At 44.9% G+C, this 27,710-nt stretch overlaps 3 protein-coding genes and 1 pseudogene across 4 annotated transcripts; 3 read left to right on the top strand and 1 right to left on the bottom strand.

The window, feature by feature from the left end:
• On the top strand, window positions 1-996 carry LOC133367366 (olfactory receptor 4M1-like). Its single transcript, XM_061591466.1, has one exon. It carries the CDS (start codon window positions 1-3, stop codon window positions 994-996), a length of 996 nt encoding a protein of 331 aa, XP_061447450.1.
• Window positions 997-9,758: 8,762 nt separating this feature from the next.
• On the bottom strand, window positions 9,759-9,877 carry LOC133368139 (5S ribosomal RNA; annotated as a pseudogene).
• An 842-nt stretch (window positions 9,878-10,719) lies between these two features.
• Window positions 10,720-11,664, top strand: LOC133367365 (olfactory receptor 4Q2-like). Its single transcript, XM_061591465.1, has one exon. The coding sequence runs from the start codon at window positions 10,720-10,722 to the stop codon at window positions 11,662-11,664; it is 945 nt and encodes a 314-aa protein (XP_061447449.1).
• A 10,135-nt stretch (window positions 11,665-21,799) lies between these two features.
• On the top strand, window positions 21,800-27,439 carry LOC133366067 (olfactory receptor 4K14-like). 2 transcript variants are annotated; one of them, XM_061588750.1, is made up of 3 exons: window positions 21,800-21,853; window positions 23,281-23,410; window positions 25,501-27,439. In XM_061588750.1, the coding sequence occupies exon 3, from the start codon at window positions 25,503-25,505 to the stop codon at window positions 26,493-26,495; it is 993 nt and encodes a 330-aa protein (XP_061444734.1). In that variant the 5' UTR covers window positions 21,800-21,853; window positions 23,281-23,410; window positions 25,501-25,502; the 3' UTR covers window positions 26,496-27,439. The 2 variants fall into 2 exon arrangements, with proteins under 2 accessions (XP_061444734.1, XP_061444733.1); XM_061588749.1 differs by lacking the exon at window positions 21,800-21,853 and adding an exon at window positions 22,148-22,227.
• Window positions 27,440-27,710: the final 271 nt, after the last annotated feature.

Below are 27,710 nucleotides of genomic sequence, written 5' to 3'. Positions count from 1 at the left end.
ATGGAAGGTGGCACAGGGGTGGACAGACATATGTTGCTTGAGATACCATCCACCCATTCAGAGGGTTTAAGGAACAGCACCCAAGTGACGGAGTTTGTCCTGACTGGGCTATCTCATAAACGTGGAGTCCAGCTCTTCCTCTTCACCCTCTTCCTTACTTTCTACCTGATTGTCCTGCCAAGCAATGTGCTGATCATTGTCACTATCCGGGGTGACCCTCATCTCAGCTCACCCATGTACTTCCTGTTGGGCAACTTGGCTTTCTTGGACATCTGGTATTCCTCCATCACCGCCCCCAAGATGCTGGTTGACTTCTTTGCTGAGCGCAAGATAATTTCCTTCGGGGGCTGCATTGCTCAGCTCTTCTTCCTCCACTTTGTGGGCGCCTCTGAGATGTTCCTCCTCACTGTCATGGCCTACGACCGCTATGTAGCCATCTGCCGGCCCTTGCACTACACCACCCTGATGAGCCGGCGCTTGTGCATCCTACTAGTAATAACCTCTTGGGCCGGGGGCTTGGTCCACTCTCTCATCCAAGTTGTGCTGATCATCCGCCTCCCGTTCTGTGGGCCCAATGAACTGGACAACTACTTCTGTGACATCACCCAGGTTCTGAGGATCACCTGTGCCAACAGCTTTGCCGAGGAGATGGTGATGATCTTCAGCAGTGGCCTCATATCTGTGGTCTGCTTTGTGGCCCTCTTGGTTTCCTATGCCTTCTTGGTCACCATGTTGAGAAAGAATGCTGGTGAGTCAGCTGGCAAGGCCCTCTCCACTTGCTATTCCCACATCACTATCGTCATTTTCATGTTTGGTCCTGCCATCTACATCTATGCCCGTCCCTTTGATGAATATGCTCCCGACAAGGTGGTCTCTGTCTTCCACACAATCATCTTCCCCCTCCTGAACCCCATTATTTATACCCTCAGGAACAAGGAGATCACCACAGCCATGAAGAAAGTGGTCAACAGAAACCTCCTCTGCAAGCAAAACTGAGGTTGATAGAATGGTGGCCATCTGGGGTTTCTTCTTGCATGACCAAGGGTGAGCAAATGTGTTCAGTTTTGATAGGGAAATGTCACTAGGAAATGGCAGTTCACCATCCTCCAGTGGTTTCTTTTTCTTATAATTGATCTCTCCATGCGTATTATGCCTCCACACATGCGTATGGTGACATTGAGATACAAGCCTAGAAAATGTTCTGTTCAATTGTCCCTTAAATAATCCACAGTTGTATCTTGACTTCACCAGTTGATGCTCCAGTCATGAGAAAATGATAGGTGGTGCTGGTGTTTTTGTGTCAAAATTGATCATATTAACTCTCCCAAAATTCTAGGGTAATTTGTCCCAGACTTAATTCCTTTCAGGGACTCCTATGAAAGAAAATGTTGAGACAATGCTCAACATGCAACATCTAACAAACTAAAAATTGTTTATTGACAAGAACATGGAATAAGGTGCATGTAAGTAAATAAATAAGGTGTACATGTTGGATAAAAAGGTACAGGTGTCCCCGCACTTGTAGTGAGAGTCGTTTCCGACTCTTAGGGTGACGTCTTGCCATGTTTACTAGGCAGACCGTATATATGGGGTGGGATTGCCAGTTCCTTCCCCGGCCTTTCTTTACCCCCCAGCATATGCCGGGTACTCATTTTACCGACCATGGATGGATGGAAGGCTGAGTGGACCTCGACCCCTTTTACCGGAGATTCAACTTCCTCCTTCCGTTGGAATCAAACTCTGGCCGTGAGCAGAGCTTCGGATGCATTACCGCCACTTACCACTCTGCACCACGGAGGATAGGTGAACTAATAATAGGCTCCTCTTTCTATTGTCCATGAACTAAGCTCGGGTTTTTAATGCTGTATACTTCTTTCAGCAGTATGAAAAAGTTCAGATGTGGAAGTCTTTTCAGTGCCAGAATGTTAAACACTGTCACGGAATAATAAAACCTGTTGAGATGTGCACATTGCCTGAAGCCTGCTGGAGAGTTACACATAACATCTGGAGGATGTACAAAATAGTTGAGATCTGCCCATTCCCAAACCCTGTTGGAAAGTATGCATAATGCCCACAGAATGAAATGTAGTCAGGACATGCATATTCCCAAGGTGTATTGAAGAGTATGCATAACAATCAAGAAATATGCACAATTCTCTATTTATTGACAGATTATGTGCACATTCTCCATGAGGTATGGTGGATGTGCACAATGGCCAGTAGGGGTGCACATTAACTGCTCAATGCACATTACCCTTAACATATATATACAGTGTGGACATGGAAGCTTCTCTGGATCCGTTCTGTAAATCCATTTACATCCTTCTTTTTTTTTTTTTTTTTGCATCACACTGATCTGTATCAAGTTGTTCAGGGCCTGTCAAGGTGCCACAGAAATCTCTTTTTGACTGTCAGCAGTTTGCCTCATGAAATTTCTCCATGGTTTACTTCAGAAGGTGGAAGAACCAACTCACCATGTGCACCTCCAGAAGGCTTCCCTCCTCCCCACTTAGGGGCTTAAAGTGCACCGTGTTTTGCTTTCAATTCTCATATGTCCAGTCCTGAGCATTTAGTTATCCCTTCACATTCATTTTTTTCCTTCTGAGCAGCCTTGTCGAGAACATTTTCATAAGGTCTAGAAGCTTCCACCACTTTAAAATCACATTGATCCAAGTTCACATCTCCACTCTCCTATAAAATTGGACCAGCCATTATCACTAACTGCAACCTACCTCACAGGGCTGTTGTGAGGATAAACTGGGGGTGGAGTAGGGGAAGACCACATGGACTTTCCTAAGGTCCTTGAAGGAATGACAGGATCAAAGTGAAATAAATAAATAAATAAAAACAACCTATCATTCCATCCGTTCTCTGTTCTTCTCTTTCTCTCAGAACCACAGATGATATATTCTGTGAATGTATACTAATTATTCCAAATTCCAGATCAAAATATTTGCTTTTAAATCACTTACTAAAATCAGTGTGAAGCTACTATAGAATTATAGGGTTGGGGGTAACCTAAAAGATAATCTATTCCAACTCCCTGCCAGTGCAGGAAATCTGCTGCTACAGCATCTCTGATCCACCTGTACTACACCCTAATGAAGAAAGAGTCCACTGCCTTCCAAGGAAGGCTGTTGTGCTGTTGCACAACTCATACCATCAGGAATTTCTTCCTAATGTTTAGTCAAAATCCCCGTTTGTACTTTGAATGCATGCGTTTGGCTCCTATCCCCTGAGCAATAGGAAAAAAAATGCTCCATCATCTAACCCTAACCTTGCAAATATCATCTCTTAATCACCACTTTCCAGGCTATAACATACCTTTCCTCATAGGATTTGGTCCCCAAGACCCTCAGCACCTATGGCCCCATCCGCACAATATATTTGAAGCACTGTGATACCACTTTAACACTCTTGGATTCCACCAAAGAATCCTGGGAGCTGTAGTTTGTTAAGGGTGCTGAGAGGAGACCCCTATTTTCCTTTCAGAGCTACAATTCCCAGAGTTCCCTAGGAAGAGGGAGCTACAGCCCTAATGTGGAGGAACATACAGCTGTGTGAACCTCTACCTGCTGCCTGAAGCAGTTGAGCCCAGATGCAAATTCACCACATTTATTTATTTATTATTACATTTATATCCCACCTTTCTCTCATCATGGGACCCAAGGTGGCATACATGTGGTTCTCAGGCAATCTTCCATCCAAGCACTGACCAGACCCAGACCTGCTTAGCTTCAGCAAGGTGGTGGCCTCAAGTGCCTTCAGACTATACCCTGAGACCATGATTAGTGAGAACAAGAGCACTATATGTTCTGGAAGAACTTTTTGGCCATTTGGATTTGGATCCAGAATGTGATAGGAACATACACAGCTGCCTTCTACTGAGTTAGACCATTGGCCCACTTATCTCTCTATTGTCTGCACCAGCTTTTCCTAACCTCTGGTGCTTTCCAGATGGCTGTTGGACTCCAACTCCCATCCGGCCAACCTACCATGGCTAATAGTCAGGGATGGTGGTAGCTGAAGTCCAAACAATATGGAGGGCACCAGGCTGGGGAAGACTGGGTTTCACAATATTGAGCTAGGTGGACCACTTATCATCCTACATATGCTCTTTCCTCGTTCTAACTGGGTTAGACACCAATTCACTGTGAATATAGGCTTAAGATCCCAAGTCATGTCTCTTGGTTGTGTGTATGTAGTGATCAGTGGAAGCTCAGTCTGCCCTCAGACAGCCCCCACCTGCCTACTTTCTTACTTGAAACCAGCGCAGGGGATGCTACTAGCTGAGAGCTTTCTCCTTTTTTAGTCTCAACTTTGCTCCTTGTAGAACTCAGCAAGGAGGAGAAGGAGGAGGACACAAGTTGAATTAGTTGGCTCAGCCTGCCATTGGCTCTGGTTCTACCTGTTTATTTATTAGATTTATATCCTGCCCTTCCTCCCAGTAGGAGCCCTATGGTTGGTCTCCCAGCCTTCTGCCCTAGCAGTCCCAATGGGCACCAGCCACCACTGGTAGTGATATACAAGTTCAGGCAAGGATGCATGGGCTTGTAGCCAATGCTAGTCCTATTCAAAGTAGACCCATTACAGTGAATCGGCATGACTATCTTAATTCCATTAATTACTATAGGCCTACTCCAAGGAAAGGTTAGTTGGATTCCATTCATGGTAACAGTGTTCTCACTTGCACATGGATGACGTTGACATCCCCCTACACCAGTGCTGCCTCCATTGGAGGCTGGTGGCTCTGATGTCAGTGGGGCAGTGAATCCACTCTGGGTTTTAGTCCAAACTTTCAAGGAGCTGTCCAAGGTGCTTTCAGGACTAAAACCTGGAATGGATTCATTGCCTCAGTGACATCGGAGACACCAGCCTTCACTGGCTGTCTCCTGGCATGGAAAGGTGAAACCGGGAAGACCACTAGAAACATAGGAAGCAGCGCTATAGTAAGCCAGCCCACTGGTTAGTATAGACTACACCTGTCTGGAAACAACTCTCCAGGGTTTCAGGCAGGGATCCTTTCCAGCCCTATCTGGAGATGTTGGGGATTGAACATGGGATCTTCTACATGTACAGCATGTGCTCTGCCAATGAACTTCAGCCACATGGGTGTGGGTTATCTTCACTAGACAAGGATGGCATTTGGCCAAGCAAGACACTCTTTCATAGCCCTCGTTTCCCCATCTTTAAAATATGAACAGGAGGAACATGGGAAGCTGCCTTATACTGAATCAGAACATGGGTCCTTCTAGCCCAGTATTGTCTACACTGACTGGCAACAGTTCTCCAGGGCTTCAGGCAGGCGTCCTGCCTAGCCTAGGGGTGTTCTGAGGACAAATATAATTTTGAAAAATAGTTGAGCACTTTTTTCCCCAAAGGGGTCGTGGCATGTAGGGTGTTGAACCCTTTCTCCCAACACTCTGGCTCTGAGCCAGCTCACCCCTCTGGAACTGCTCTCATGCATGGAGTAGAAAACCTTTTGGCCTTTTCTGTGAACCTTTTGGCTCAGTTCCCTACTCCCTGTGCCCTACTGTAACATATCCTCTAGCGAAATCTAAGCACGTCATTGAAACAATTACACATTCTATTTACCCATCTCCCATCCTCTCCCCTTTCTTTCTCATTTCCCCTGTGTCATATTTTGGATTGTAAGCTCTTTGGAGGCAGAGACATGTCCACTGTAAAGCACTGTACACATTGCTCGTGCAACAGCAGCAACAATTACCTTCAGATTTGTAAACCAAGAAGGTAGTTGCAATGTTCAAAACCACTCTGCTGGATTTATTTTCTGCAAATTAAATGCAAACTGGGCTGAGAAGAATCTTGCCTTGCTTTGCACATGATGACAGGTTCTGAAAATGTGCTGCCTTTGTCTCACTGGGGACATTGGTGCAATAACTTTGGAAAGAAACTCCCTTTGCAACCATGATCATCCAGCTTCTCAATGCCTCCAGTGCCAGTCTGCCTTGCCAAGATCCTAAGAGATAAATTGAGAAGTCTTTTCATTTCTCTCATTTGCTGGCTTGCAGAGAGAGTTCGATGTCATCAAGTGATGCTGGGACGCTGTGTCTCACTCCAAGATGTGATCAGCTGTGGAGCAAAGATCTCCATGTAACCTCAGAACAGGTAAGACAGACATGGCTGATGGGGTAGACTTGAAACAAATTTGCTAACCTTTTTTTTCTACCAACACATATGGACTTACAAAAAAGGTTGAGATCTATATTTTAATCCCAAGGAAGACAATGTGGTTCTCTATAGATGCAGCTGGACTACAGCTCTCATCATCCTTAACCATTGGCCATGCCACCTTGGGCTGATGGGAGCTGGAGTCCAATAATGCCTGGAAGGCATCCCATTGGCTACCCCTGTTCTAATCCTCTGTTATGGGATTCATAGATGCTCTGTGGGAATTTTAGGGGAGAATTGGATGTACTCTGTCAATGTCTAGCAATCTTTGTAGAGGCCAGAAGACAGGGCTGGTCCTGTCATTTGGCAAAATGAGGCAATTGCCTCAGTTAGCACAGTCTAGGAGTGGGGAGTAGCAACAGCCCTCTGACTGCTTCCCCCCTCCTTCCCCAGCCATTCCTGTCTGTGGAGATCAGAGTTATGTGTGCCACACAGACAGTCATCCAAAGGAAAGAGCCATGGCTCACTGGTACCACATCTGCTGTGCATGCTGAAGGTTCCAGGTTTAATCCCCGCCATCTCCAAGTAGGACTAAGAATGTCTCCTACCTGAGACCGTGGAAAGCTGCAGATAGTCAGTGTAAACGGATACTGAGCCACACAGACAAATGGTCTCACTCTGTACAGGGTAGGTTCCAATGTTCCTGTGCACTCTCTAAACCAGCCTGCTGCCCCCTGGTGCCAGCTGAGTTCGTTTGAGTCAGAGACAAAACAAGAGATAAAGAGATAGCTGAGTGTGCGAGCTCTGTGAACATCTTAGGGTGTTGGCTGTCCATACAGATATCTTATGTGGGAGCAGTGGACTTTTGCTTTCTAACAGAACAGTCTTCCCCAACTTGCTGTCCTCCAGATATTTTGGACTATAACAACCATCAGCCCCAACCAGAATACCTGTGCTGGCAGGGACTGATGAGAGTTGTAGTCCTAAACTTCTGGAGGACACCAGGTTGAGGAAAGCTGCATTAGAGTGTTTCAACAGTGGCCTCCAGCTATTCTCAACTTATATAACTGTAAATAAACACAAATATTACACAATGCTGCAAGGCGACTTCCTTCTAAAAGGAATCAAAGAAAAACAAATGCTGGAACTTTCACTGCTCAGGGAAGTGAGGTGAGTATCACAAAATGAAATAAAATGGGACAAGATTGTTGATGCAGACATAGACTCAACAGGGACAAAAGTCACACACACACACACACACACACACACACACACAAAACAGGTAGCTAACGACATTTTGAAAGAGGAATCACTGCTTGCCCAATTTTTGACTCCATGGGATTCCCTTTTCATTTTTATTTTTTGCAAGCTTGTGCATTTCAAAACAAACTGTTGAACCAGGCTATCCAGGTGTGGTTCCCTTTGGAAGGAGATCACTGGAGCATTTTGCAAGTGTTGATTTCCAAATATACAGGCTGAACAGAAGTGAAGGTGTAGCTTAAACACTCCAACTGCCTCTCAAGTTCCACCTTACCCTCCATCAGGTTCTTAGGGAGCCAACCAGCACCCCAAAATCCTGCTAACTCATAGAGTCAAAAATCCTCTGTCTCAGTCTCTGTTTTCCTCAAACATCAGTTTCTTCTCAGGCAGACCTCTCAATCACATCATCCTTAGCTGGGGCGGAGAGTGTGGGCACTCCCAGAAGACATGTTTATTGAGATTTCATTCTGTCTGCAGGGAGGTTAGATGGCATTGCCACACTTTCCTGTGCATTCTCCTGTCACTTTCTTTATCGCAAAAAGTCTGATGTTTGGGGAAGCAGGTTTGTAGCGCAAGGCACCAAATCAACTGTAATTGCACAACTTGAATTTGCTGGTATGTGATTGAATCCTACCCCAAAAGAGTGACAATCTAGAAGTGCCCAGAGAAAGATCCTCTTCTTCAGTATTCCTTACCTATTCAAAAGGCCAGCTATTGATTGCAATCAGCCAATTTCCCCAACAAAGGAGATATTTGGCAACTTTGTGAGGACTAGCTATGCCCTCAAAAGTCAAACCAACTCCTGGTACATAAATAATGTGACCCAGTGCCAGAGCTTGGAAAAGTTACTTTTTTTGAACTACAACTCCCATCAGCCCCAGCCAACATGGCCACTGGATTGGGCTGATGGGAGTTGTAGTTCAAAAAAGTAACTTTTCCAAGCTCTGCAGTGCACACTTTTCTTGGTGTATGTCCTGTTGAACACAGTGGATTGGATCCAGACTGACAGTACAATCCTATCCATGTCTACTCAGAAGTAAGTCCTATTGAATTCAATTGTGGAGTTAGAATTGCAGCCATAGTCATGCTTCAAATCAATGTCTCATTGATTTCAATGTCTGTGTTCTAAGCGTAACAAAGACTAGATCTATCCCAGAGGGACTTGCTTATGCATAAACATGCACAGGATCCTGCTGTTAATCATGTTTGCAAGAGCTACTGAAGAGATCTTAAAAATTGTCCAGTCAGGAGTGTGCTGACAAATGCCCACTACCTTTTTAGACGGCCATTATAAGGACATTCAATTTTTGAAGGTGTAGGAAGGGTTCAGTGGAGGATTTACTTCACTATTAATAATGTTGTCAAACTGGGGGAAATTGGTTTACAAAAATGTATGTATTAGGCACATTGCATAGAAAAATGTGGATATTAGGAGAAATATGCTTTACAATGCTGATGAATTCTCATGAGGACTTTTTTTTTTAACTCAAACTAATATGGAAATTTGGAGAACTGAACTTAAGCCCAGGAAAATGAGAAATCAAAATTGGCAAATTCGCCCATCCCTAATTAATGACACCCTGGAAATCATATATACAATTATTGGATTGAGAGAGAGATACTACAGTGAATGTCTAATGTTTGGATATTGACATTCACATGTGAATGTCAGCAATCCCAGGCAAATGCTTTCAAAATCCAAAAAATGTATACCAGTAAATAATTATAGTCACCTAGATGTGAGTAGCGCGTGGCTGAAAAATGAGGAAATACATATTTGTTTCCAAACATTCATGAAATGTATCTTGGACTTCACACATTCACCTCATTTTGGACTTTTTGAACTATGGGGGTTAATGTGAGACTATTGGCAAGCACAAATAAACACCCGGGTAGTTGTGCACATTCACAGGAAGTTGTGGGAAATGTGCCCAATTGGGCAGCATCCATGTTCTGACCATCCTCAGTCACCAAGGGATATTGTACAATATGAACTTTGTCTGGGTAACAGGCCCAGCCTCCATGTGAATTTTGGCACAGTGCCTGGAGAATATGCATTTTCCTCCAACGGGGAATATTTACATTGACAAGCCAACATGCACAATATGTGATCAACATTGTTCACATTGCCCAACATCCTTGGAGACAATGCATGTTGACTGGGCAGTGTGTCACATTATCACTCTGAGCCTTCATGTGCACATGCAGAATCCCTCCCAATTCTGCACATTCTGCAATAAACTTTGTTGTTATATGCCTTCAAGTCGATTACAACTTATGGCGACCCTATGAATCTTTTTTGGATATATTCATAGGGTTTTCATGGTAAGAGATATTCAGAAGTGGTTTACCATTGTGTTCCTCTAAGCCTACAGCACCCGGTATTCCCAGGCGGTCTCCCATCCAAATACTAACTAGGCCTGACCCTGCTTAGCTTCTGAGATCAGATGAGATTGGGTTTGTTCAGGGTAGTATGGCCGTAGGCTCGCAGGGAGTGAGCACTAAACTTACATTAATCAAAACACATACAGGTATGCAGAATATATATAATAGTGTACATATTTTCCCAACTGCCGATCCCTTTGCCAGTTGCCAGTTTTCTGATTGTGTAGAAATCTCTAGACATTGTCTTTTCTTTCTTTTTTTTGAAAAGCATCTTAAAACATAATGGAACAAAGCATTCAGACTCCGATTATAATTTTTCGAGGATCATGGTATTAGGCCTAATATTACTTAGCTAGGGGCAACCTTATCATTTAAGGCCAGAGGTGAATAAAAACCATTTCCTTTATCCATAAAGTATGTTCAATTCTACTTAAAAGTCTTTCCAGAAAGAGCTATGTGGAACACCAATTCTGACATAAATTATACAGCTCAGAGGCACGTTACCAAATTCTTCCAAGCTTATTTATTTATTTATTAAATTAATATCCTGCTCTAGCCCCATCTGCACTAAATATTCGTTTATTATTGTTTTTATTGCTATTATTTTAATCGCCTTCCACACAATTGTCTCAAGGCAATGTGCAATTAAAACGCCAAAACGCAGTTTAAACACAAAAAACAGCAGGTATATTTAAAGCGAAGCAAAACAATACAAAATAGACCCCCATGGCAGAGACCCATTCATCCCGCTGGGAAAGGCCATTGGAAGAAAAATGTCTTCAGTTGTTTTAATTGGAAAGCATAGATACTATGATGTTTCAATGATTTTATTGTATGCCACCATGATTTTTATATATACATAAAATGGCAGTTTATAAATATTCTCATAAATAAGTAAATAATTTTTTTCAGAACTCTGGTTGCTTCACATTTGCAGGCAAAATGAAGAACCTGGAAGGAAACCACACAAGAGTCAATGAATTTCTCTTGGCTGCCCTCTCCCCAACATGGCAGTCCCAAGCTGTCCTCTTTGTGGTCTTCCTCCTGGTCTACGCAGCCACCTTAGTAGGAAACACCCTCATCATGATGACGGTGGCCTCTGACCCTCGACTGCAAACGCCCATGTATTTCCTGTTGGGGAACCTCTCCTTCCTGGACCTCTGCTACTCTACCGTCACGGCCCCAAAAATGTTGATGGACTTCTTGGCTGAAAAGAGGAGCATCTCCTTTGAGGCCTGCATGGCCCAGCTCTTTTTCCTCCATTTTGTGGGTGCTGCAGAGATGTTCCTCCTCACAGTCATGGCCTATGACAGGTATGTAGCCATTTGCAAGCCTCTGCACTACCCCAGTATCATGAACAGACAGCTCTGTAGCTGGCTGGTAGGAGCTTCCTGGACCGGAGGCTTCATCCACTCCACAGTCCAAACTATCCTCACCATGAGGCTGCCATTCTGTGGGCCCAACCAGGTGGACAACTTCTTCTGTGATGTCCCACCAGTCATCAAGCTGGCCTGCACGGACACCTATGTCATCGAGCTCCTCATGGTCTCCAACAGCGGCCTCATCTCAACCAGCTGCTTTGTCATCTTGGTGACCTCCTATGCCACCATCCTGGTGAGGATCCGCTCCCCCGAGGGTCGGCGCAAAGCCCTCAATATCTGTGCCTCTCACTTAACTGTGGTGACATTGTTCTTTGGCCCCTGCATCTTTATCTACGCCCGGCCTTTCTCCACTTTCTCAGTAGACAAGCTGGTCTCTGTCCTGTACAACATCATCACCCCCATGCTGAATCCTTTGATCTATACTCTGAGAAACAAAGATGTGAAATCAGCCATGAGGAAGCTGAGAAGCAAGGAAGCAATTTCAGATGGGAAGGTAGCCATGTGATTCCCTGGATTCTCACTTATGAAGACCTTCTTAAGCAAGACTATGCAGCAGCAAAGTTGTGCATAGCATGTAATTGGAGACTCTCCAAAGCAATCATCTAAACATTGATGGACTGATCAAATTTGAGACCTTAGATATATGATTTTAGGACCCAGCCTATTGTTTTGATTACAATATTAACTGATTTTAATACTGTATTTTTACAGTGCTGTAATCCACCTTGAGACATTACAGTGAAATCATCATCATTATCTACAGACTATTCAGTTATAATATTAATGAGCCTGATAATGAGCCTGATAGTGCATGTATATAAAAATATATCCAAAATGTCATCTATAATTTATGTGTGGTATAGTTAGTTTTTCCTAAGGCCAATGGGTTGGGGCTGGACCCCCAAGCCTTTTGTGGATGTGGTGATGATGGCAGTGGAATCTGTGGTGGGTAACATTGTGATGCTGAGAAAGATGAAGAGATTTAAACCTGCCCACCCAGCCCAGCACTGTGGAAATGACACCCTCTATGCAATTCAGGTAAACAGAGAACATGAGATTTTTCCTTCCCATTGCAGTACTGGGCAGAGCAGAGGGGATTAAACCATGTTTAATGTTTAGAGGCACATGCTACCAAATTCTTCCAAGCTACACAGGAACTGGATTGGACTGTTAAAGACCAACTCAAATTGCGTTTGCATTTTAACAAATTTGTGCGGCAGTACAATATCTCAGATATTATCTCAGATAGGAGGTCAGGTCTCCTGCTCCCCTGGTGCATTCACTATAGGTGCCCAATTTCCCTGCTTTTAAAAGTTTGATGGAAATATCTGTTGGCTATGGGTACATTCTTAAACTGCAAGGTTTTTTGCCTATTAATGAATTTTTCTGTTTTTTAATCCGGGATGTAAGAAATGGGATCCTGTGCAAGTTTGCTGAGAATGGATCGATCATTTGCATGCTTATTGAGTTCAGTGAGATTTAATCCCCTGCAATCATGCTTAGGTTAGGTGAAACTGACCACAGAGGATGGGGAGGGGAGGATGGGGAGGAGAGCAGGCAGGAGGGGTAGGAGGAGACCAGGTTTGTTCATTTGCATATTTATTGAGTTCAGTGGAATTTACTTGCATGCAATCATGCTTAGGATAGGTAAAACTGACCATGGGGAGGGAGGTCTGGAGTGGGCAGGGGAGGAGGAAGAAGAGGGGAGGAAGAAGGGGAAAGGAAGGGAGAGGAGAGGGGAAGGAGGAGAAAGAGAGGTCAGATCATTTGCATGCTTATTGAGTTCAATGGTATTTACTCCTGTACAATCATGGTTGGGATAGGTAAAACTGACCATGCGTAAGGACAAGGGGGAGGGGAGAGGGGAGGGGAAGGGGGAGAGGGAAAGGAGATTGGAAGGGAAGGGGAACAGGAGCGGGAGTGGCACGGAAGGGGAAAGGAAGGGACAAGAGGGGGATAGCAGGGAGGAGGAAAGAAGGGCAGGTTTGATCATTTGCATGCTTTTGAGTTCAGTGGGATTTACTCCTGTGCTATCATGCTTAGGATAGGTGAAACTGAGCTGGGGGAGGGAGGAGGAAAGAGGGAGAGAGGGGAGAGGAGAGGGGGGAGGAGATTTATTTTATTTTTATTTATTTATTTATTTGTTTCATTTTTAAACCGCCCATAGCGAGTAGCTCTCTGGGCGGTGTACAAAAGATTAAAAACACAAAAATACAAAATATCACAATAAATAAACAGTAAAGAAAGAGATTTAAAATTGTAACATTAAACGCATTAAAATGCCTGGGAGCATAGCCAGGTCTTAACCTGGCGCCGAAAAGATAGAAGCATCGGCGCCAGGCGTACTTGTTCGGGGAGGCTATTCCACAGTTTGGGGGCCACTACAGAAAAGGCCCTAGATCGAGTAACTGTCCTCCGGGCTTCTCGATGGGTTGGTACCCGGAGGAGGGCCTTAGATGCTGAGCGAAGTGACCGGGTCGGTTCATAGCGGGAGAGGCGTTCCACAAGATACTGCGGTCCCATGCCGTGTAAGGCTTTATAGGTCAAAACCAGCACCTTGAATCTGGCTCAGAAGCAAATGGGTAGCCAGTGCAAACGGGCCAGAACAGGTGTTATATGTGCTGACCGGCTGGTCCTCATCAGCAGTCTGGCTGCTGCGTTTTGCACTAGCTGAAGCTTCCCAACTGTCTTCAAGGGCAGCCCTACGTAGAGCGCATTACAGTAATCCAACCTAGAAGTTACCAGAGCATGAACAACTGAGGCGAGGTCATCCCTGTCCAGATAGGGGCGTAGCTGGGCTACTAACCGAAGGTGGTAGAACGCATTCCTTGCCACCGTGGCCACTTGCGCCTCAAGAGACAAGGAAGGATCGAAAAGAACCCCAAGACTATGAACCTGTTCCTTCAAGGGGAGTTTAACCCCACCTAGAACAGGGTAAACATCCACCATCTGGGCAGGGAAGGCATTCACCAACAGTGTCTCAGTCTTGTCTGGATTGAGTCTCAGTTTATTAGCTCTCATCCAGTCCATTATCGCGGTCAGGCAGTGATTCAGCACATCCACAGACTCACCTGTAGAAGATGAAAAGGAGAAATAGAGCTGCGTGTCATCAGCGTACTGGTGGCAACGCACTCCAAAACTCCTGATGACGGCACCCAGAGGCTGCATGTAGATGTTAAAAAGCATGGGGGACAAAACCGACCCCTGAGGGACTCCACAATGGAGAGTCCAAGGTGTCGAGCAATGTTTCCCAAGTACTACCTTCTGGCGACGATCCGCCAAGTAGGAGCGGAACCACTGCCAAGCAGTGCCTCCAACTCCCAACTCTGCGAGTCTCCCCAGAAGGATACCATGGTCGATGGTATCAAACGCCACTGAGAGATCAAGGAGAATCAACAGAGTCACACTCCCTCTGTCCCTCTCCCGACAAAGGTCATCATACAGGGCGACCAAGGCTGTTTCAGTGCCAAAACCAGGCCTAAAACCGGATTGAAACGGATCCAGATAATCGGTCTCATCCAAGAGCACCTGGAGTTGACCGGCGACCACCCGCTCCAGAACCTTGCCCAAAAAGGGGACATTCGCCACCGGTCTATAATTGTTCAAGTTATCTGGGTCTAAGAAAGGTTTCTTTAAAAGAGGTCTCACTACTGCCTCCTTGAGACTACTAGGGACTACTCCCTCACTCAAGGAGGCATTTATCACTTCCTTGGCCCAGCCGGTGGTAGTAGTCCTGCTAGCCTTCACTAGCCAAGATGGACAAGGATCTAGAGCAGACGTGGTCGCCCGCACCAATCCAAGCACCTTGTCCACTTCCTCGAGCTGCACCAACTGAAACTCATCCAATAATGAAAGACAAGGCCGTGTTCTGGACACTTCAATGGATTCATCTGTCATAACATTGGAGTCTAGGTCCCTACGGATACATGCGATTTTATTTTGGAAGTGCCCTGCGATGTCGTTACAGCGAGCTTCAGATGTTTCAATAGTATCTCGAGGACCAGAATGTAAGAGTCCTCGTACAACCCTAAAAAGCTCTGCAGGGCGGCAGAGAGATGTCCTGATAGAGGCAGCGAAGTGGAACTTCTTCGCTGCCCTTACCGCTTTTATATACGACTTAGTAGAGGCACTTACCAAAGCATAACTGCATCTGTCTGGAGTTCGTCTCCATCTGCACTCCAGCCTCCTTCTCTCTTGCTTCATCACTCTCAGCTCCAGGGTATACCACGGAGCTGTATGAGCTCTGCATCGAAGAGGGTGTGTGGGAGCAATCGTGTCGATAGCCCGGGCCATCTCCGTATTCCACAGTTCGACCAAGGCCTCGACAGGAGTGCCAGTACTATCAGCTGGAAAAACTCCCAGAGCCGTCTGAAAACCAATAGGATCCATAAGCCTCCGAGAGCGGACCAACTTAATAGGTCACCCACCCTTGCAGAGGGAAAGAGTCGTCGTAAGTCTAAAACTCAGCAGGCGGTGATCTGTCCATGACAATGGAGTAGATGAAAAACACCCCACCTCCAGATCACCATTTCCATGACCAGTGGCGAAGATCAAATCAAGAGTGTGACCCGACACATGCGTTGGGCCAGTAACAAATTGAGACAGCCCCATGGTTGTCATGGAGGCCATGAAGTCCTGAGCCGCCCCAGATAAAACAGTCTCGGCATGAATGTTGATGTCCCCCAACCCCAAAAGTTTGGGGGACCTCAGCAATACCTCCGAGACTATCTCTGTCAGCTCAGCTAGGGAAGCTGTTGGGCAGCAAGGTGGGCAGTACACCAACAGGATTCCCAGTCTGTCTCCTTGACCCAGCACAAGGTGGAGGCACTCTAGACCAGTCGCCATCTGGACAGGATGCCTGGTGAGAGAGAAAGTACTCCTATAGACCACAGCGACCCCGCCTCCCCGACCCTCAGGTCTACCATAGTGCTGCACCGTATACCCAGGTGGACAAAGCTGAGAGAGAGCAACTCCTCCCTGCTCACCCACCCAGGTCTCGGTTATACATGCCAGGTCGGCACCCTCATCCACAATTAAATCATGGACAAGGGAGGTTTTATTATATACCGACCCGGCATTCAAAAGCAGCACCTGGAGATCTAAGGGCTGGCTGATAGAACAACCAGCAGTTCTGTGGCCTTGAGGAGAACCGGAACAAGGCACAGACACAACTTGTCTGGGGCGAGTTCCCCTTACCTGGCACGTTCTCCTCATAGCGCCATACCTCCCATAACCCGTCACTACGCTAATTGGGGCCCCCGAAAGCCCCCCTGTTAAATGCAAAATATGCTCTCCCAGGCACATATTTAAAAATACTGAAACACAACAGGCACATTCACACAACAACACATAAAATACACATAAACGCATACAAACACATCCACACAATCTCATTCACACACACACAATAAACAAACAAACTAACAAATTAAAATGCACCCAAACAACAACAATAGCAGCCAGTATTAAAAATACTCCTCCGCATCAAGCTTCGTCCGTAAATAATGTCTTCAAATAAAGTTGTAAAATATCTGCCCACGACCCAATAAACAAACAAGTAAGCAAGCCAAAAGGACAGAACACGCCCCAAGCAGCAAACTTGAATGGAGTGGCGGCAAGCAGGCAGAAAGCCACGATGAAGCAAGGACATAGGAGCAGGCAGAAGCAGCGGAACCCAGCAGCAACGATCCAGCGATGAAACATCAACAAGGAGTAGGCAGAAGCAGCCGAAGAATGTCCGGGCAACAGCGGCACGAAGGCCCCGGCAGTAGTGGAAAAGTAATGGGCCCAGCCGCCACGATGGTATTCCAGTGGCGACACGGCCCACAGCAGTGTGAAAGCAGCCTCAGAGAGCAGATGGACAGAGCAGTTGTCAGCAATGCGTCGCTATCCTACTCATTGCCACATGTGTGCACACTGCACGCATACAACAGGAGCGGGTAACCTGTGGCCCTCCAGATGTTGGGCTCCAGCTCCCATCATTCCTGACCTTTGGCCATGCTGGTGAAGGTTAATGGGAGATGGGAGTCCAACTACATCTGGAGGGCTACAGCTTCCCACCCCAGACCTCTCGACAGTGGAGACTGGTGGCTCCGATGTCAGCGGGGCAGTGAATCAGCTCCCAGTTTTAGTCTGCCTTTTCAGGCAGCTGTCCAAGCTGCTGGGCAGGTCCTTGAATGTTTGGGCTAAAACTGGGAGCAGATTCACTGCCCTGCTGACGTCAGGGTCACCAAAATGCATGCTTGTACAATGTTAAGCCTGAAGACATTTGTGCTTCATGGTCAAGTTTAATTCTGTTTTTACAGCAGGAGGAGGAGGAGGAAGCTTAGGGGGAAATCCCGGGTTTGCAAAACTACAAAAACAAAATAAAGAAATAATAATTCTAGAGGGAAGAACAGCCCCCCACCCCACCCCAAAAAACCAACAGCCCAATTAGGACCCAGAATGCTCAGCAGCCAAGGAACACTAAATGGCTTTGGGGGGGGGGAATGAAATGGAAAAGAGGGTGGGGGAGAAAATGGAATGGAGTATCCGAAAATAAGGCGTGGGTGGTTAGAACTGTGCACAAATGCTTGCAAATTCCTCCCCCTGGAAGCAGCCTTACTTTGTGTTTCTTATTCCATGGACAAACGGTTATTGGACGAAGAGCCCAGATCAAGGCCGTCTGTTTCTCTGTCTTCCATCCTATCCCAGAAGTCCTCTGCACTCGCTCTGACTCTCAGGGCTAACTTCTTAATGAGCTCCTTAAGGGTGACAGAGAGGTGGAATGTCTCTGCCTTGACTCTCTGGAGCAGTTGCTAAGGCAGTTTCCAGGATATGTGCATCCGGGCTTAAGAAACTATAGCTGAGAGCAAGAAAAATAAGTATTTTGCCTTCTCAAAGAAAAAAGGAATGCGAGCCTTTTAAATTCCCCTTTCCTTAGATAAAGAACAAGTGATGAAGGGTTCTCCCTCCCTTTGTTTCCACACATTCTTGGGTGTTAATTATTATTTTCTCTTGCTCTAAGGCTAAATCTCCGAGATTCAAACCCACTTCCTGGGCAGATTTCCACACAGACCTGACTGAAATGAATCTACCTCCTAGCTTTCCACCCATTTTCAATCTGTGACACCATACACTTGAAACACATTGTAGTGTAGAGGTTAGAGTGTCAGACCTGAGAGAGCTGGGTTCAAATCTCAGCTCACCATAAAACTCATTGGGTGACCTTGAGCAAGTCGTAGTCTCTCAGCCTAACCTACCTCACAGGGTTGTTGTGAAGATAAAATGGGGAGGAACAGAACCATGTGTGCCACCTTGAGCTCCTTGGAGGAACCAAGATAATATAAGATAATATTTTGGTTCCTCCAAGGAGCTCAAGGTAGTATAAATGGTTGTGTTCCTCCCTATTTTATCCTCACAACAACCCTGTGAGGTAAGTGAGGCTGAGAGGCTGAGAGGTTAGGCTGAGAGGCTTCCCTAAAAAAAATCATAGGAACTGTAGTTTACCCCTCACAGAGTTACAGTTTCTGTCATCCTTAACAAATTGTGGTTCCCAAGATGCTTTGGGAGATGCCATGTGATTTAAATGCATGTTTTGTACACCTCCTGCTTATCTTTGTATCTATTGTCATAATTTGTTAACAAACCTTCACGTGTCCCTGCTTACACATTATGTCTAAACATGCTACCCCTGTCAAGAACAGCTAAGGTTGTCCTAAGTAAAATGGCTCAGCCAGAGAGAATTGTAGGAAATATTTTGCATAGGTTCCTGGGATGCTCTGAGCAGTGAAAAATTAGGGTGTCTCATACCATCCAGCTGCAGCTTGTCATTCTAGCAAGGAGGCAGCCAAACCTAATATCCCTGCTCTTGCTGTGACCTTTCTAGGCTATTTTATCATCGAGAGGTGTCTCAATCAGCTAATTGGTGTTCTTGCCATTGCCAGGCAAATCCCCATAAAAGAGGGGCTATTCCTCAGTTAGTTGTTCCCTATTCCATCTTGACTTACCTATGTGATGCCTTGTGGTATAAAGAGCCAGCAGGGGACCAGGCTCTTATACTTTATGGTGTGCACATTAGACAGCCACAAGAGTGGCTGTATGCTATAGTCAGCATGGACTTTTCACATTCCTCAATGTTAAATTGAAAATACAAGACCTAACAAAACTTACAGTCCTGAACTCAGAAATGCTTGCTTAACAACCCTCTAAATGTTCATGGTGATACACAAAATAGTCAGACAGAGTCGAGTTCAAAGTGTAAAAAGAGAGAGAGAAAAACCAGACCCCTTTTGGACTTTTTTCTAGAGTTCTCATAATTTGTTGAAATTAATTAAAAATCAACCATGTTCACAGAGCTACAATCCCCAGAAGAGGGGCTGACTGTTAAACCACTCTGGCCTCTGGAGCTCTGTCAGGGAAACAGGAGTCTCCTAACAACTCTCAGCACCCTTCACAAACTACACTTCTCAGGATTCTTTGTGGGAAGCCATGACTGGCCCCCTGATTAGCCAAGCCAAACAGCTGTTCATCTGGTTTTTAGAATACTGACAGTTGGTTCTTAATGAGCATGTTTGTGCTATCATAGACTCCAATGTTAAACTTCATAAATTAATTAAAAATCAACCAGCCATTTTGTTAACTTTTAAACAGCAGAAGATGAAGGTCAGAATATGGGGCAAGGTCAGTAATAGGATTACAGGTACTCTGTCAACATGGGTGATTTTTAATTAATTTCAACCAAGTATGAGACCACTGACAGAAAAAGTCCAACAGGGGTCTGGATTTTTCTCTCTCATATTACACTTTTAACTCTCAGTTCTCTTTGAGTGTTTTGTGTATCTGTCAGGATGCAGGATTGGGGCCCCAGCCTTTCCTCAGATGAGGAGGAAAGCAGTTTCCCAGGGATGAGCAAAGAAGGGGAGGGAGAGATAGCGCTGCTAAGCGACCGGGACCTTGAGACATCGGTAGAAACAGATACAGACATTCCTCAGGAATTTCCCACACTCACCCTTCCCTCCGAGCTAGTTCAAACCCCTCAACAGCCAGAGAAAAGCCCGCCTGAAGTTCACCCCCCTCTTTCCCCCATCCCAGAAGTCAAGAGTTCAGGAGAAGAGGGGGCGGAACCTTCCCCCTCACCAAAGACCCGGAGAAAACTGAAACGGCCAAAAGGGAAGGAGAAGGGGGGTGGGGAACCTAGCACTCTAAGGAGGAGTGAGCGGATTCGAGCCAAGAAGCCTCCTTAATAAAGCAGAGGGGGGGCAGGAGTTCCTTGTTCTGTCAACTTTCTTGCATGTCGCTGGACACGTGTATTGTGCTCCTTCATGAGAAGGTGCAGCCTTTGTTTGGACATTACTCTAATAAAGACTGAATTGTTTCAACCATCCGGTCTAGTTTCTGAGCCTACTCCGGGACACGACAGTATCACAATGAAAACCAGAGCTTGGAAAAGTTACTTTTTTGAACTACAACTCCCATCAGCCCCAGCCAGCATGGCCACTGGATTGGGCTGATGGGAGTTGTAGTTCAAAAAAGTAACTTTTCCAAGCTCTGATGAAAACACACAGGGTTGTTAAGCAAGCATTTCCTAGCTCAGGACTATAAGTTTTGTAAGGTTTTGTTTTGAAATGAGTTTATGGGAAGCAGCAGAATGTCATGGGGGTATTTTCAATTTAACATTGCGGAATGTGAAAAATCCATACTGGCTATAGTATACTCACGGCTGTCTACTACACAAAAAAATCATGTTAGGGGGAAAATGTTCACAAAAATGGGCATATTCATGAAAATAATGTACAAAATGCATTCTGTTAGGGGAAGTTGCTTGCAAAAATGCATATGAATTTCCATATGGATGTTTCTTTTATTTTTAAAAAGTTAGCGAACTATGGAAATAGGGCAAACTGGAAATTGGGAAAATGAGATAAACTGAAATTGACAGATTTGCTATCCCTAACAGACCTAGATATAAATGGAAGCAAGGAATCTCGCTGTTGCTGTATATGAATCAGGGGAAAATGGAAGGGATGTGATGGGTTCAAATGGAGACCTAGGCACAACGGGGAACACATGAAGGCAAATGGCAGGAGTTTGGGTCACCCAAGGGCAAACAAGACAGCGAGATCAGGGAAATGGAGGAGATAGACACAACTGGAAGGATAAAACACTGTATTATCCTCCTGTTCCACGTAGCGGAGAAGAGCATGAAATAGGTTTCTTGAGAACTTCTCAGTGACCCAAAAGTTCAGGGTTACAATTGTTTATCAGAGTTCTTGGAGCAGTTAAGCAAATCCACAATTCAGGATGTGCTCCATCCAGTCTTTGGCTGTGATGGGGAGGTTGCTGTGAAGCCCTGCACAAAGGGGCACACAAGCACTTTTCCTGGGTTCCTTAGAACCCTCCCCAAATGGTAAGTAGAAAAATGTCCTTAAAGGAAAACATGGTTTCCTGTACCCTAAAGAAAAACAATAAACACAGAGAAAAAAGGAAAGGATAAAGGAGGCACAAGGTAAATAAGACAGTGGTAGAAGATGCAAGGAGTGGAACTAGCTGATATTGGAGCAAAATGTCCTATGGAGCTGCTGGGGTGAACTAAATAGGCTGGACCTGTTTAAATACTTGAAGAGTTTGATTCCTGAGGGGCGGGTTTACTTAAGACAAAAGGAAAAGTGGGTGAAGACCTTTGCTGGAGGAAGAAGGACTTGACAGCAGAAAGGGTGGGTATGTTCAACCACTAGAAGTAGGGCAAGACTTAGGGAGTGAACGAGAGGACTCTGTGCAAAACTAAATAGGTATCATATGTTCAGACTGTGCTTGGTATTGAATACTGTGCAGCCTGTCCTCTGGCAGCTTTGGACTACAACTCCTATCTGCCCCCACCAGGCTGGAAGGCATCAGGTTGAAGAAGATGTCCATCTTGGCTGTAAGACCCTCTCCCTGCTTGCTGGCCTCGTTCCACCTGGCCTGGAAGGGTGGGGCCTTGACTGACTGCAGCTGTAACAGGTATCACCACCTGAAGATGCCAGAGACCACATTGACTGTGGGGTGTTGCTTAGGGGCTCCTGTTTGGGTAAAAGTTTGATTTCTGATGGTCAGTTTTTTGTTTTGCTGATATTGGGATTATGCTTCTGTATTTTATTGTTAGATTTTATTAGGCATTATAAGGATGTATCAATTTATTGTATGTTTTTTACGATGTTTTTGTTAACATTGACCATTTGAATTTATTTCTTACAGTGAGTTGTGCAACTTTTTTCTGTTCATGTTGTGAGCCGCCTTGTGCATAAATTGTTATGGAAAGGCAGCATACAAATAAACAGTGATGATGATGATGATGATGATGATGATGTGACATCATGCAGAACTGTAGGATGCCAAATCATTTTACTGGGAGGGATGGTGCTTTTGGGGCAAGCCATGCTTCTTCTCAGTTATCATCTGGGCTAATTGATGGCCAAATAGAGGCACAAGGCCTTGTTGGCTTTCCACCGACAAGAGGAGAGCAAAGCCAAAAGAGCCAAGGAGTGAACGGGCATGTCCAGGGTGCTAGACTGACTAGACACCTGGGTAATCGTATAGCCACAAATCTTTGTGTTAATCTCATTTTCCACTTAGGGTGGTATTGAATGCTAGTCCTGCTCAGAGTAGACCCATTGAAGTTAATAGACATGTTTACAGTTCATTAATTTCAATGGGTCTACTTCAAGTAGGGCTACTGTTAAACACAACTATAAATAACTTACACACTTTTCCTTTCTCCTTTTCATTTTTCTTTGTTTTTGGATTGGAACAGTGAGAGGTTATTCCATGGTGGAGGAGGTGGCACCACACATTCTGGTGGAAGAAACCATACCCCTGTTCTGCCCCCAACCATTTTTTTAATCTCCTGTAATCTACCCAGGAAACCAAGCCAGAAGTCAAACCAACAAACAGTGCACCCTTGAGGACAGCTCTGCAACACTTGTCTTAGCTACAAAGTATTCCCACCCACTCACTAACTCCCTAAGAGCAGATAAGGCACTGGCTCATGCAGTTCCTTTTGAAAAAGAATGAACAATTAACACAGAGACACACACACACACACACTATTCTCTCTTGAATTGCTGTTCATCCTGCCTTTTAAGCAGATATATCATCTCCACAGATGTCTCTTGCCCACACCACTCACAGTCAGAAGATGGAACTGGACTGAGAAGCTCCATCCCGATGCTAAGCTCAGCTTCAGATAAAGTGGCTCGAGAAAAGCTCAAGAAATTCTTTGTTTGGATTTACAGGTGGGTAAGAAACCAGATTAGGGTGTATTATTATTATTTTCAAAAGGCCTCTGAATGCCAGTTGCTGGGAATAACAAGTGGGAATTACAATGGCTCATCTAGGCCAGCATCCTGTTCTCACAGTGGCTCATCATATGCCCGTTATGGGAAGCCCACAAGCAGAACTTGAGCACAACAGCACTCTCCCCTCCTACAGTTTGTAGCTACTGATATTAAGAAAGATGCTGCCTCTGGCAATACAGGCAGAGCATAAGCATCATAGCTCTATTGTCTGCTTGCACTGTGAGGACAGAATGCTGGACCAGATGAGCCTTTGGCCTGATCCAGCAGGGCTCTTCTCATGTGAATATGTTCCTAAGAAAAAGGTTGTGTTTTAAAATACAGTGCAACCCTATTAGATGCCGAGAGCATAACCCTTTGGGGCACTTCAGAGCTGCCATAGAGGACCGAGGGGTTCACTCAGAGGAGGTTCTAAGGAGAAGGTACCATGCAGAGAAGGTTGTGGAAGAAGAAGAAGAAGCTGCATTGTCTGGTCCATATGGCAGATTTGATTTAGCAGGGGCCCCATCCCCCAGCGTGTGTGACAGAGAAGGCATCCCAGGACTGAGATACTCTGATTAGGGATAGGATCTCTTGGCCAGTGACAATTTGAAAGCATTCCATAGACTTAGCAGGGTGTTATTGATTTGAGTTTCTTCTTTGCCACTGCTTTTACCGAACTCTTTTTTTTCCCCTTGGGAAAAAATGGTATTAATATAGATATTTTGAAAGGAAGTACCAATAAATTGAAGGAAATATTGATAAAAATATTAATATAAATAGTTTAGACATAGGCTTTTTTAAAAATGATGTGTTTCCAAAAATACCCCTGAAAAATCATTACATAAAAATCAAATCCACAAGGATGGTGAATAAGTGAATCAATGGAAAATGTGGTTCCAAATCCAAATTGGAAAGCATTCTAGCACACCACTACTCTGAATGCACACCTTTGTCAGTCTCCATCTTTAAAGGACAGCATCCACTTCTGTTCTGTTGCTTAAACACTAGCTTAAAATTGTATACCCATATGAGTTGTTCTTTTTGCGTCCTCCCCTCTTTTCACTTCTCTCTTAAACAAATCCTTGTTCTTCTTTCCTCTATTTTAATAATGTGTTCCTTTATTTCACCCTCTCCCACCTTTCTCCCTGGCAATGTGGGGCTGGTGTGCTGGAGACCCCAGAGGCTGTTTTGGGACCCTGGTCTTCTTCCTCCTTACCCGTCCTACAATGGTTTGAACCACATTTCCCTGAAGGGAAAGTGGAGTTGTCATAGTTACCTAGTTTGAGTGATGCTCAGATACATCTAATCATTTCTGTAAACATGAACAGAATAGAACAGAAAAGACCAATATGTTGCCCCTGTTCAGTGCTCCACCCAGTCATGACCTTTTCCTGGATACTCCATTCCATACTCCTTCTTCTAGTTTTTCACCCTGATCCTACTACAGATGCACTTAGTATTCTGTGACCACTAGGCAAGTCCAGTCCTTATTGAACTAGTTTGGGGAGGATTGTTTGCTTTTTTATGCCCTTTGTTTTCTCCTCTTTTTTTGCAGTATCCACAATACTCTTAGAGGAGATGGTAGGATGGGGAAGGGCCTTAACTCATCAGTTTAGGCTCTCCTTTGCATGCAGAAGGCCCCAGGCTCAATCCCCAGAATCTCCAGGTAGGGTTGGGAATTGTCTCCTGCCTGAAACTCTGAAGAGACACTGCCAGTCAGTGTAGACAATACTGAGCTAAATGGACCAACAGCAGTCTGATTCAATAGAAGGCAGATTTCTGCCTTCATAAAAGAGAAAAAATATGTCTAAATAAAAGACAGGGATCCTGTGGCCCTCCAGGTATTGTTGGACTCCAGCTCCAATCATCCTTGGACTGTTGTCCCTGCTGTTTAGGGCTGATGGGAGTTAGAGTCCAACAACATCTGGCGGGCCACAGATTCCCCACCAAAAGTAATACTGGCAGCTGACACACAGGTAAGGCCTAAGGCTATGAAGGAATTGAAGTATCTCACTGCCGTCTCCTTTCTCTCGCCTCAATTTTCCCAGTGATGCACAATAAGTGGATGTCGTGGGGTAACCAGACAACGGTGACCGAGTTTGTCCTGCTGGGTCTCTCTGAAACCTGGGAAGTCAAAGTTCTCTTATTTGTCTTCTTCCTCCTGCTGTACATGGCTACTCTCTACAACAACATTCTCATCCTCTCGGCAATTATCAGTGATCACCGGCTTTTCGATTCCCCCATGTTCTTTCTGATAGGTCATCTGGCTTTCCTGGATCTCTGCATGTCCTCCTTTGCTACCCCAAGGTATCTCTTTGATTTCCTTGCGCAACGCCAAGCCATCTCTTTCCAGGACTGCATGGCCCAAATTTTCTTCCTCCATCTCTTTGGAGGCAGCGAGATGCTCCTGCTGACAGCTATGGCCTATGACCGGTACGTGGCCATCTGCCATCCTCTCCACTATGTCTCACTCATGAGCCGATGCCATTGCATAGGGCTTGTGCTAGCCTCCTGGGCTGGTGGGTTCATCCACACCAGTGTGCAATTGGGTTTCATGATAAATGTGCCCTTCTGTGGGCCCAATCGGGTGGACAACTACTTCTGTGACCTTCCATTGGTCATCAAGTTGGGTTGCATTGACACCTATCCCCTGGAGGTCATGATGGTGACTAATAGTGGAATTATGTCACTTGTGTCTTTCATTGCCTTGCTTCTCTCCTACGCACTTCTTCTCTCCACAATCTGCTCCCGGGGGCCCTCTGAAGGGACCAGCAAGGCTGCCTCCACATGTACCTCTCACCTGATTGTGGTCACCATGTACTTTGGGCCCTGTTTGTTTATTTATCTACGTCCATACACCCGGTTCATGATTGATAAAGTGTTCTCCGTCTTCTCCATCTCCATTACCCCCTTCCTGAACCCTACTGTCTATGCCCTGAAGAACAAAGAGATGAAGGCTGCCATAAGAAGACTGTTGGCAAGACGTTCTGGACAGGTGTCTACTCATGGCCGCCCTGGGGCATCAGGAAAGAGCATCAAATAGTTAGCTATTTAATTTATTGTTGCTCTTGTGTATATAGACAGTGTGGAGAATGCAGATAGAGAGAAAGGTGTTATTTTCCCTTCACGCCTAATTCTAGAACCTGGACTAATCTGATGAAGCTGAATGTTGCAAGATTCCGAAGGGAAGAAAGGAAAGTCCTTCTTCCCACAACCAAGGTTAAATTGCCGCACTTAATGGCCACCAACTCAGATGTTTTTAAAAGTATTACACAATCATGGCTATCAATGGCTGCGAATCATGATAACTATGTTGCCTTCAGTTTCAGAGACAGTATGTCTCTGATGGAGAATTATTATCTTCTCCTGTGGGATCTTTGCTGGGGGTCCTTTAAGTAATTTATGACACAGGCTTAAAGCAAAAGGTAGGCCTTTATTTCTAACAAGCATAAAATCTGGAGAGGACTGCAGTGAGGTACAGTCTGCACAGATCTTTTATACCTTAAAATTACAGCATGTGATAGTAATTAACCAATCCCCTAAGTTCTTCCCCATGTAATGTAACAGTTCTTTCCTCTTGCAATATTTCCAACCAACCAGATAACTTTAATTTTACAGATACCTCCCATCATTGTCTTGTTGTCTTCTTAGATTAATGTCAATCTGTCCCCTTGACTGATATTACCACTATTCTACTGTCATATGTTACTGATGATTTTGTACCATTTTGAAAGCAATATGTACCATACATGCCATTCTATCATGGCTCCTGATCAGTCAAGCTGGCCAGAAACATCTCTAGGACATTACAACCTGTTCTTTTAAGTGATACCATGATTGCAAAGCCAAGTTTTGGTTCCCACCTCAGAATACTTCTCACCTCGAGAAAACACTTATTATATTTATGAAATAAGATTATATACATCATGCTATTATAAAAATCAGTATCAAGCTCAAATTTTCTCTCCTTTCTACCTTAATTCTGTTATGAAGACTTCCCTTACCTGACGTTTTTCTGTGCAGCATATGAGAGCAGAAACCTCTTTTTCAAGATCAAATAGTAAAAAGTATATTAATCAAAGGATTGTATGCATTTTGTTTAAAACAATTCCAAATTAATGATCTGCCAGTCATGCATTAGCCAATCTTGGCACAGAAAGGGCTCAGGAATTTACAGCAAGGTGAACTTGAACATTTCCCTGTTTTCCCCATAGACATCTGGTTGGTCACCGTGAGAACAGGATACTGGATTAGATGG

Source organism: Rhineura floridana, chromosome 11, assembly GCF_030035675.1.
Source record: "Rhineura floridana isolate rRhiFlo1 chromosome 11, rRhiFlo1.hap2, whole genome shotgun sequence".
NCBI classification, from domain to species: Eukaryota; Metazoa; Chordata; class Lepidosauria; order Squamata; family Rhineuridae; genus Rhineura; species Rhineura floridana.
The sequence above is the reverse complement of the archived record's forward strand: the minus strand, read 5'-3'. Positions and strand labels throughout refer to the sequence as shown.